Source organism: Periplaneta americana, chromosome 8 (assembly GCF_040183065.1).
Source record: "Periplaneta americana isolate PAMFEO1 chromosome 8, P.americana_PAMFEO1_priV1, whole genome shotgun sequence".
In the NCBI taxonomy this organism is placed as follows: domain Eukaryota; kingdom Metazoa; phylum Arthropoda; class Insecta; order Blattodea; family Blattidae; genus Periplaneta; species Periplaneta americana.
In genome coordinates, this window is record NC_091124.1 from 20,040,141 (window position 1) to 20,052,708 (window position 12,568).

A 12,568-nucleotide genomic window follows, 5' to 3' on the forward strand; every position below is an offset into this window, starting at 1 on the left:
GGATCGAACCCGGGTCATTGGTTTTATGTACCAAGCGCTCTGACCACTGAGCTACGCCGAATTCAATATAAATATAAATCTATAATATTCATGGCACAAGTTATGCCGTCACAATAGAAGGCATGACGTTTTAGTTGGCCTGGTAATATTTTACAGCTTGGTACAATAATGTGTCATATTATGCACGATTTTCAGTAAAGATAAAGACTGTTTATAATGCTGGAGTACAAGAAATATATTACCTAAATTCTCGGTCTTAATCAAATGCATGTAAAATATTCGTCCAATGTATAACTACCAAAGACTCTATCAGTTCTGCTTAAGTTCTATAATATTAACTTGCGTTTTGCACATAAATCTTTTCTCAGTCCATTACTTACATCCATATTACGGAATACACATTAATGAAGGAAAGGCGTAATAACAGAGGAGGTATAACTTCCAACCTACAAGTTTTGCGATATTTCATTATAGAGAATTACACTACTTTCACGGGAATCCACCAGCTCCGCATATAATCGCCTGAGGCCGTGTGGTGACTTCATCAATATCGTGGCCGCACATCTGCACCAAAGTAAACTTCGCTTTGACCTTTCAGTACATGACAATTTTGTGCAGTCAAGCTGCAACACCTACGACTCCAGCATCCACAGTGGCCAAGTGATTACCACGCAATCGAGATTTTCAGATTCAAACTCAACCGAGGATGATGCATTTTAAGAGGGATAAAAACCATTAGCAAAATGAAGATTTAAGGTACATAAAAGACCTTGACCCTGAATGGAGATGCTCTAGGCAATTAATATACCCGTCATGTCTAACATCAGAGGTAATGAAGTTCGCCTTAGAGGAGCCCCTACGTCAGAAATTTAATTCTAGGTTCCATCGGACTAACAGACATCACGAAACTCTTACATTTCTGTAGGTGTTACGAAAAAACCGTCAAACTACTAAAGCTGACTTCGAAGGTCAAGTGGAGTTCTAGAATCCCTAATGGATGTTAATATCCATAGGAAATTAAATACACCACTAACTTACATGCATTTTTTAAATGCATATAGGAAACAAAGTTCACTGCCTGGAGTTATAATGACAATACAGGAAATTAAGTTTACTATCTGAAGTTTTAATGTCAACACAGAAAGTAAAGTTTACTACATCAATTTTTAATGATAATAAAAAAGTAAAGTTCACTGCCTGCATTTCTATAGAATAAAGTTTACTACCAAGATTTTAAATAGCAACACAGGAAATAAAATTTACTACCTGGATTTTTAATGACGATGCAGGAAATAAAATTTATTATCTGGATTTTAATGACAATAAAGGCTGGATTTTTTATGACAATACAGGAATTGTAAAATTTACTACCTAGATTTAGCGACAATACAGAAGAGAAAGTTTACTATCTGGATTTTAAAAATCCATACAGGAAATGGAGTCCATTGCTGGATTTTTAATGAAAATACATAAAATGAAGTTCACTGCCTGTATTTTCATAATTACACAGGAAAGAAAGTTTACTATTTAATTTTTAACGTGCATATATACAGAGTCAGCCAAAAAAATGTATGCACTCTTTAAGGAACGAAAATTATTTATCATGTGTTGTTTTACATTTAAATACTGATCACACATGTAGTACTGTCTTCAGTTAAGCATATGGTTACTTTAGAATGTTCAAAATGTTCGCCGTTGGTGGCCAGACACATAACGCAACGACGAGTGGTTGCCGCAGCTACGTCGGTCAATGTTTCAATGGAGATCGCTGCACATGCCGCTGTAATCTCCGGCGAAGGTCCTCCAGCGTGAGCGGCTTACGTCGATATACTTGATCTTTCACAGTTCCCAAGTATAAATCCATAGGGGTTAGATCTGGCGACAGTGGGGGAACTCAATGGGCCCTCTTCGTCCACTCCAATGTTCCTGCAGATTCTCATCCAGGAAAGCTCGTACGGCTAGATAGTAGTGTGGTGGCGCCCCGTCCTGTTGGTAGAAGACCTCATCATCAGCTCCATAATGCGCACGTACATGTGGTAAAATTAATGTGCATAAAATTTCGAGGTACATTTCTCCAGTGACAGTATCATCAAGAAAAAGGGTCCTGCTAAGCCCCTAGATGATAGTCTACACCACGCATAAACCATTGGTAGATTGACGCCTTAACCGCATGAACATGCGGATTTTCCGTTGCCCAGAAGATGCAGTTATGCCGATTCACTGTTTCATCAAGTTTAAACTGGGCCTCATCAGACCACACTACTTTCGTGACAAATTGTTCGTCTTCAGTTACCATTCGCAAAATTACATTCGACGATCAGGATCGCCATCATTAATAGCGTGCAGTAATCGTGGGATGTAAACTTTCCACTTAGCAGCTTTCAGAATTCGTCGTACACTTATACTGCTAATCCCCACTTCACGTGCATATTGCGTAGCAGTCTTCTGTGGAGAAGTAACAAACCTTTCCAACACAAGAGCCGAAAAAGCAGGACTTGAAGATGTACGCGGTCTTCCCGACCTTCCTTGGTGAATATCACAAATCATTCCATGCGCCTCAAACTTGTGAATGATATGTTTAATTGTTAGGCGGGTTGGGGGATCTGTTTCGTACTCCCGCCTCCCCTGATGCTGCATTTCCACGGTATTATCAAACATAAACCACTTCAGAATGCATTTTCGCTGCTCTAACGTCAAGCGTGCTCCAGCCATTTTGTTTTCTCACTATCGTGATGAAAGTACCGACATCTGTTGAGCGAAAGACCATACTGCAACATACTCATAATTCAAATCAATTGACAATATCAATATCCCGATACAGTCTGACAAAGAGTGTATACATTTTTTTGGGAGACTCTGTATATAAGAAAGCTCATCGCCTCAATTTTTAATGTACAGTATATGTAGGAAAGAAAATTCTCTGCGTAAATCTCTAATGTCAAAATAGAAAATAAATTTCATTCGTTGTCAGTCTTGCAATGATGTCTCAAGCAACGTTGAACATTCATAAATAGCCGAACTCTCTGGTTGTGTGGCCAGCATGAATGAAGACCACTGATCAAGGCAATAGTAAATAAGTACAACCCCTATGGAAGTTAATAATACTAATAATAATAATAATAATAATAATAATAATAATAATACTTACTTACTGGCTTTTAAGGAACCCGGAGGTTCATTGCCGCCCTCACATAAGCCCGCCATCGGTCCCTATCCTGAGCAAGATTAATCCAGTCTCTATCATTACATCTCACCTCCCTCAAATCCATTTTAATATTATCTTCCCATCTACATCTCGGCCTCCCTAAAGGTCTTTTTCCTTCCGGCCTCCCAACTAACACTCTATATGCATTTCTGGATTCGCCCATACGTGCTACATGCTCTGCCCATCTCAAACGTCTGGATTTAATGTTTCTATTTATGTCAAGTGCAGAATACAATGCGTGCAGTTCTGTGTTGTGTAACTTTCTCCATTCTCCTGTAACTTCATCCCTCTTAGCTCCAAATATTTTCCTAAGCACCTTATTCTGAAACACCCTTAACATATGTTCCTCTCTCAAAGTGAGAGTCCAAGTTTCACAATAATAATAATAATAATAATAATAATAATAATAATAATAATAATAATAATAATAATTGTCATAATACTCTAGTCATAATAAGTACGTATATTATATATTATATACTATATTATATTGTTTAGTCAACTGTCCGAAGACAGGTTTGAACCTCACAAGTGATACCAAGAAGGCACCACTTATTTTTTTAGTTAGTTATTTAACTACGTCTGTATCAACTACTAGGTTATTTAGCGTCGATGAGATTGGTGATAGCGAGATGGTATTTGGCGAGATGAGGCCGAGGATTCGCCATAGATTACCTGGTATTCATCATACGGTTGGGCAAAACCTCGGAAAAAACTCAACCGGTAATAAGCCCAAGCGGGGATCGAACCCGCGCCCGAGCGCAACTTCAGACCGGCAGGCAAGCGCCTTAACCGACTGAGCCACGCTGGTGGCTGGCACCACTTATGAGGCGACTAGGCCAGGAGATAATGGGGTAGGGTTGCCAGTTCCTTTCCCCTTTCAATGCATCACCGACAAACTACATATTACGTAGTCAGACTTCAGATGCATACAAACAATAATTTGTTCTTCCTCTGGCACATATCGTCAAGTGAGATGTACTGCCTGATAATAGATGTATATATCAGCCAGAACTTCAACCAGAGGATATATTATAATATATTATATAAGCGTTAAAAGTGTATATCCAAGAATAAATGCAAACGTTTAAAAACAGGTTTGCACAATAATTTTAATAATTGTTAGGCTAATAATTCCCTTGAAATTGATTTCTAGTCCTCTCAAGAATAGGAAGAATATTTAAACTTTTAAGTTTGTAACCGATATAGACTACATGTCTATCAACAATCAAATGTAAAACTTCGTTATATTCAATTGTATCTTGTTAATCATTAAACGATTGAAGACTGTAATAGTTTCAATATGCCGAGTGACAGAATGAACGAGTTCAATTCAAAATTACTTTACTTTCCTAGTCTATTTTGTTTTGGCAACAGGGAATAAAAGATTGTGTATTATTGGAATTGAATATTAAAATAAAAATTAATGAAAAATAAGTGGAACATTATATACTTTAATTAAATGAAACAATATATCATTTTTGTTAATTTGTAAGTCAATATTTAATCACATATTCAAACAAAATTAATAACATATTTATTTAGGCCTACATATTTTATACATTTTAGTACAAATAAATCCATTCTCTGGTTATTATTTGTTCATTTTACTAGCAGTATTTCTTCGATTTAATTTAATTACACTGATGAGCAAAATGTCACACCTCACGAATAACTGACGATAGCACTGGATCCGAGTGAGAAAAAAAAATACCGTTTGGAATTATCAATAAATTTTACGTCTAATCTGAATCATGTTTCGCCATTCTACAAGAAATAATAATTATTTTAGATAGGCGTACCTGGTAACACTTACAAGGAATCGTGAATCGTTTATAACACTATGCATATTTTATTTATTTTGTAGAAATTCCAGCTCCTACGTTATATTCGTAGTCGTAAGCATCAATTTATGAATCGATTAATCATTTTATTGAAGAAACAAGAATCTGGGATATTAGGAAACATGTTTCACTGATTAATTGGTAGGAAAATCCTTCTCATTTCCCAGAATTGAAGGTCATATAGTAATTTTTTTCGTCAATCGAAGTAATATATGAAACACATTTGGACTCGCATTACTGCGTGTTATCCGGTTACCATGAGCAACCAGATTGCGGGGGCCGTGGACGGTGACACCAAGTCGCAGAAGATGGCCCCATAGCGATCACGGGAAGGGCACTCGCGGTTCCTGAAACGCAGGAATCTCCACTTTACACCAACATATAAATAGCGCGGATTTTATTGGCCGCAGGGATTTCCCGTTCAGGAGCAGTAGCAAGACGTAACAAGGCGGCCTCGCGTCCCGCTCTAGTCTACGCGCGACTCTGCTCTTGTCGACAGCATGGCGTGGTACATTCTGCTGGGTTTCAGTTGTCTCCTCGCCATCAGCACGGCACGTAAGTAGGCTGTTTAATTGTGTGTAACAGTGAAGTGATACGCCAGTCTGACACGAGACAAACTATGTCTCTTCGGATATTTTAATTGATACAAACAATTGAGAGTATTTTGATATTATATTCTATAAACTAGCCGTACCCGTGCGCTCCGCTGCACCCTTTAGAAATAAATATAAAGTAATTACATAATTAAAATAGGACGTTTGATCCAGGGAACATTCGTGTTTGATAGAAGGATAAATCGTTTAATATGTTACTTAATTTAAATTGTATCCAAATAATTAAAATGCGATCATTTTGGTCCAGAGACACTCATTTGGTGCAATGACAATTCCTTTAATCTGTTTGTTAATTTTTATTACATGCAACCATAGTTTAATGAAGATTGACATCATTTAGATTTAATGTGCATATTTTATTTTACTTGTTATAGGTTTCCATTGAATTATGGTAATAACTTAATTTTAACCCTTGTTTTCTACGTATTCAGTAAATGGCGCTTGGCCCACTATGGTTCTGAACCCTTCAAATAACTTAAATTATATTATAAGTATAATATTACATATTATATTATATTATATTGAGTTATATTATATTATATTATATGAGAAGTTACTGCAATAACATTATAGCATTATGTCCATCTAGAGAAACTACACTTTTCAAATTAATTATACAAATCGGTTAATTTAGCTTCCGATATTACTTCAAACAAACACAGAAACATTCTCTGTAGGCTATCTTTCATAGCTTTCGATTGTTGCTGTCCAAGGCCCCTTATAGACGAAGTCATTTGTTTTTTAATTCATTACACGGCCTTAGATGGCATTTATTTTAATTTTAAAACTCATTTATCTTATTAAATATCAGTCCTATCAAAATTTTTCAAGGAATAAAACTTATCTCAAATTATTTTTAAAGAAACTTTTGTTATGTAACATTTTTCACAAAAATCAATAATAAGCGAGATATTTCGATTTATTTAATTCAGGCCCCTTATAACCCCCCTTTTAAATAATGTATTTTGAATGCCATATAGCCTAAAATCTAAGTTACAACGAACTTAATTTATATTCCAATTTTCATCGAAATCCGTTCAGCCATTATCGCGTGAAAAGGTAACAAACATACAGACAGACAGACAGACAGACATACAAACAAAAATTTCAAAAAAGCGATTTTCGGTTTCAGGATGGTTAATTATATATGTTAGGACCAATTATTTTTGGAAACTCGAAAATTACCAGAAAAATTTCGGCTACAGATTTATTATTAGTATAGATTTGCTGGTATTCTGAATCAAAACTTGACATTCACAAGTATCGGGGCTCTCTTCTCATGTGGTCAACTTGATGCAAAAGGTACACAATAGTAACTACATTCTCAAGGGAAGGGCTGTAAAATTTGCCTGAAGGAAAATTACACCGAGTTCGTCTATTTTAACCTCCTATTATACTTAACAATACCTCTGTCCTTAATTCATTTTTTTATTTTGCGTTTGCATTCATACAAAAATAAGGAAGTATCGATGCTCTGTAAGAAAATAATTTTGATACGATTATCTTCCCAAAAGCGCATATTTTTCACATTCAGTATCTCGATTCTCGTCTGTCGTCTCTGCTGTGCTTACGTATGCATGTATGTATGTAAATTTTTAAATATGATTTATTTAACGACGTTCACAACTGTAGAGATTATATCAGCGTCGCCGGTGTGTCGGAATTTTGTCCCGCAGGAGTTCTTTTACATGCCAGTAAATCTACTGACATGAGCCTGTCACTTCAATGCCATCGACCTGGGTTGGGATCGAACCCGCAATCTCGAGCATAGAAGCTGCCGAGGTCGACTGTATGTATGTATGTATGTATGTATGTATGTATGTATGTATGTATGTATGTATGTACGCACTGTACATATCGCACTCCCAGTAAAATAGTATTTAGTAGTAGTATTTATTTATTTAACCTGGTAGAGATAAGGCCGTCAGGCCTTCTCTGCCCCTCTACCAGGAGGTTCCAACTACAATATCAACAATAAAATTACAATTAAGTTAGTATTAAATTTACAATTACAATTACAAATAATATTACAATTAGTATTAAATTTACAATTACAATAAAATCAAAGTACGAAAAGATTACCTGAATAATTAAAGCTAGATAATTTATCATAGAGAAACAAAGAATATTTTATATTTACTGAATTACAAATTAAATCTGCAATAACAAAATTGTATAGTGATGAAATTACTGAATATTGAAATATTTTGTGATAGATTAAAGAAACTATTTACAAGTAATCAGTTACTGACCAAGTGCCTAGTAAGTTTTCGTTTGAATTCAATTTTATTTCGACAGTCCCTGATGCTAGCAGGTAGCGAATTCCAGAGTCTTGGCAGGGCTATTGTGAAAGAAGATGAGTATGAGGAGGTGCGATGGGATGGTATTGTTAGTATTGTTTCATGACCAGAGCGTGTGTTCAGATTATGGTGGGAAGAAAGGTAAGTGAAGCGAGACGACAGGTACGAAGGAATAGAAGAGTTCAAGATTTCGAAGAGAAAGAGAAGTGAATGTAAATTTCTTTTCTTATCTAGTTTAAGCCAACCTATTGCTTCCAGGGATGGGGTAATATGATCATATTTACGAACATTGCTTACAAAACGTACACACAAATTATGAGCACGTTGAAGTTTCATTTTGTTGTCGCTGGAGAGGTCAGTCAGTAAAATGTCCGCATAGTCGAAATAGGGAAATGCAAGTGTCTGCACAAGGGACTTTTTTAAGCAAGAGGGGAGATGAACATTTATCCTTTTTAGCACATGGATAATAGAATATACTTTTCTGCAGGTTTCTGTGATTTGCATGTCCCAGTTGAGATTATTATCCATGTGAATGCCAAGATTTTTTACTGAAGAACTGAAAGGGATATGCACTGTACTTACTTTAACAGGGGAAATGTCGAGGTGTTTTACAGCGTCGGTTTGCCGTTTGTGTCCTAATATAATTGCTTGTGTCTTTCCAGGATTGATTTTAAGACGGAGTTTCTTTGTCCATGTCACAATCGAGTCAATGTCTTCGTTCAATTTATCTATAGCGTCATTTACTCGGTCTAAGCGGGAAGAGATGTAGCATTGAAGGTCGTCAGCATACAAGTGATAGTTACAATGCCTTACAAGAGATGTAATATCATTGACATATATTGTGAACAACAATGGTCCGAGTACCGACTCCTGTGGTATACCTGATGTTATGTCAAGCCAGGAGGAGCTTCGATTCCCGGATAGTGTCGTAACTTGAAAATTGTGATTTGTAAAGATATGGTATTTCCCAGTAAAATACTGCAATAAAAATATTTTAATAAATAGGTACCAAAACCTGGGATAATTTACTATTCTATTATTAGAATTTCGCACCTCCGACTAGTAAAAGAACGTTGGAAAAATTTTCTTACGATAGTATTTTACTAGGTGTGCGATATGTACAGTATAGTATGTATGTATGCATGCATGCATGCATGCATGTATTTACAATTTAAATTTAAAATTACGGTTCATTTAACGACGCTCGCAACTGCTGAGGTTATATCAGCGTCGCCGGTGTGCTGGAATTTTGTCCCTCAGGAGTTCTTTTACATGCCAGTAAATCTACTACACGAGCCTATCGCATTAAAACACATTTAAATATCATCGACCTGGACCGGGATCAAACCCCCAATCTCGAGCATAGAAGGTCAACGCTATACCGACTACGCTACCCAGGTCGACTGTACGTAGGCCTATGTATATGGTCAGCCTCTTGGTCTAATATTTAAAGACGATGGCTTTTACTCAAGATGTTTCGGGTTCGATTCCCGACCCTGCCAAGGGATTTTTCCTAGGTTAGGAATTGTTCCTTGGTCCTATGTATGTAATAGCCTAAGTTTGCAGAAACGTTTTATATTAGAAGTCACAGAAGCACGCAGAAGACAGGATGGGAGAAGAATGAGATTGTCGGACAAGATTAAAAACACTAGGTATACAAAAACACTGGTCGCAGATAATCAAGCTAGTAGAAGGAGCAAATGGAGATCTACAATGAAGCAGGCAGCAGAGAAAAGACAAAGAAGCAATATAAGGTCGGCAACCAGAACCGCTACTTATATCCGACAAGACCACCAGAGATCTTCCGTGATGTTTTGAATTACTACTACTATTACTATAATATGAGTGTTTGTGTTGTCCTTAGGGTTAAGCTACATTTAGATAGATAATATAAGTGTTAGAAAGGGACTGGCGCACACTACCAAAAATCCGGTATGAATTTCTCATTAAGGGATCACTGACGTCATCGTGTATGTACTGTATACAGAGTGATTCACGAGGATTTACCGTCCCTTACGGATCATTATTAATGATTATTGATGATTATGATAACATATTCTATAGAACCAAAAATTAATCTTCACTTAGTCCCTTACGTAGCTTATTTCCGAAGACATTCTGAATAAAAAACGTCATATAAACATTTGTCCTAATCTCAATATTTTTAGAATTACACTAATTTGAAGTTGTTTGTGAAACACCATTAGGCCTATTCGTTAGTTTTAAGGGCAAAGGAATATTCAGATAAAGAATGAACTATTCAGGATTATCATTTCTTTAATTAGCTACTATTCTGAAGCTAAAAATGTGTTGTGAATTCCATAGTTGCTTCGTACAGATTTTTTTTTTTTCGATTTTTAACTATAAAATTACATTTTCTTACTTATTTATTACAACAATTGTTACAAATCACGCCACTCTTGTAAATTCTTTAAGACTATACATTATAATGCATAATTAAACAGTAAAGAATCAAGTTCCCAAAGTCGTATAATTTGTAACAATTTTTGTGCTAAGTGCTTCATTTTTAGTTAAAAATTGAAAAATAAAGTCTCTACAAAGCAATTAACAACACATTTTTAGCTTCAGAACACTAACCAATTAAAGAAATGGCACTTCTGAATAATTCATTCTCTAAGGTCCCTGACCCAAATAACGCCATATATACCTTTAACGCCACCCTATTAATTTTTGTTAACGACACAAGCTTTCGGTAGTGCACTACTGTAGTTTGCATTCGCTTGCAATCTAATGATGAAATGAGTTACTAGCTGTCCGCTGACATTTACGAGTGACATTATATTCCATCATTTTCCTGTTGTGTGTTGATAGTGTATGGCTGTTCTTGTATCAAGGTAAGAGGCAATATTTTATTTTGTGTGTTGAGCAAATAATAATTGTATTAAACTATATATTTTCGTGATCTTTAAACATTCTTCTATGTATTGACGGTATTTGCTATCTAAAAAATTTGAAAATGTTAGAGAAACAGGCATGTCATATTATCAAGTACTCAGCAGCGCTTTAACCCATGTGGCGTTAAAGGTCTACAGACAAAATTTTAGATTATGTTAGTTACTAAGGCTGACAGTACAGCATCAGCAGACTGTTCTGGCTAGGAGAGGTGCAAGAAAGAGCATCTGGTTGCATCTGAGCACGCAGAAAATGTCACAATAAATTTATTGTTACATGCGCTACCGGTAATGCTCTTTGTACACGTATGGTTATCTTCAAAAGCCAGCGTTTGTAGCCGGAGTGGGAGACGTATATGCCTCTTAGAACAGAGACTGTCATGAGTGCCGAGGACTCTACGACAACTGCTGTATTCGTCCATTGGCTTGATCAATTCGTCCGATATAAGGTGGCAGGAGAGGTGGTGTTGATATTTGATGGAGCATCATCTCATCTGGACGCAAACATTACAAGTGCCACTGATAATTATGGAATCACACTGTATTGCCTTTCCAGTAATACAACACATGAGATGTAACCCGTGGATAAAGTGCAAACACTAGCTGGATGTGTTTTATATGTGAAGAAGATCGCGTTGAGAACATGTCATTATGTTCATATTGTGCGAGTATTTACATGATAAGTGTGAAAACATCAGGAAAATCACTAAGCTTTCAACTTACCAATGTTCGGAATGTGCAATGATGATATTGGTTCAATTGCTTATCGAACTCTTATTTTTTTTTTTTTTTTTGCATAACTTAATTTTTTTGTTTTACTTATTGGAAAACATTCATATTAAACTAAGGTAAATGCTTTTGTGTTTAATAACTTTCTACTGTGTCACATTGTCTCTTTTTTTTAAGTAAGGAATCACTGGGAAACATATTTTCCTAATCCATCTGGTGTTTCAGTTTCAGATCAAGAATCCTTCATTAGTATCGAGTGATTTTGTATCTTCTATTAACAGAAACTCAAATTTAGTTGCTTAGTTCAATTTGTGTTGCTTAGGAAAAATAATTCATTAATAATTATAAGTGTATAGGTTAATAGAAAATAGATGGCGTTAATTGGACAACCTGTTCCTAATAACGCCAGTTTACAAAGTTTTCCTATTTGAGTTCTAATTCTTGTTCGCTATATAATATATCCATTTTCATTGTACTATTTTGCAAAGATAAGATTACGGTTTCTATTTCATAATTTTCGTGTTTGTACATAACTTATTTCCAGAGCAAAAGTGACTGAAGTGTTAAGGTGGCGTTATTTCGTACGTGTACCTTATCTGTAATTTTTTTACTCGTAAAACTAAAGAAAAAGTATTTTACTAACAACTTCAAATTAGTGTAACTTCGAAAATATTGAGATTAGGACAAATGTTTATATGACATTCTTTGCTCAGAATGTCTTCAGAAATAAGCTCTGTAAGTGACGATAAATCCTCGTGAACCACCCTATATATGTACGTATGTCAGGCCCACCAATGCTTCGTTCTCAGATGTTAACAGATTTCACTTCTATAATTAATGCTAAGGAAGATCTCTGTTCAGGAAAAGCAGGAACATGTCGATTCATAATCTAGATTCTAAATGACCACGGCTGTGTAATGATCCCATCAACATATTACTGGTATGTCGTACGTTCTGAAAAACG

The 12,568-nt window shown here is 35.7% G+C and overlaps 1 protein-coding gene across 1 annotated transcript in view; it reads left to right on the forward strand.

Annotated features, from left to right (window-relative positions):
- Nucleotides 1-5,389: 5,389 nt before the first annotated feature.
- Nucleotides 5,390-12,568, forward strand: part of LOC138704536 (CLIP domain-containing serine protease B4-like) — a 37,959-nt gene continuing 30,780 nt past the window's right edge. Inside the window, exon 1 of the mRNA XM_069832530.1 lies at nt 5,390-5,604. Coding sequence (XP_069688631.1) covers nt 5,550-5,604 — 55 coding nt within the window. The 5' untranslated portion in view covers nt 5,390-5,549. The remainder of the gene's footprint in view (nt 5,605-12,568) is intronic.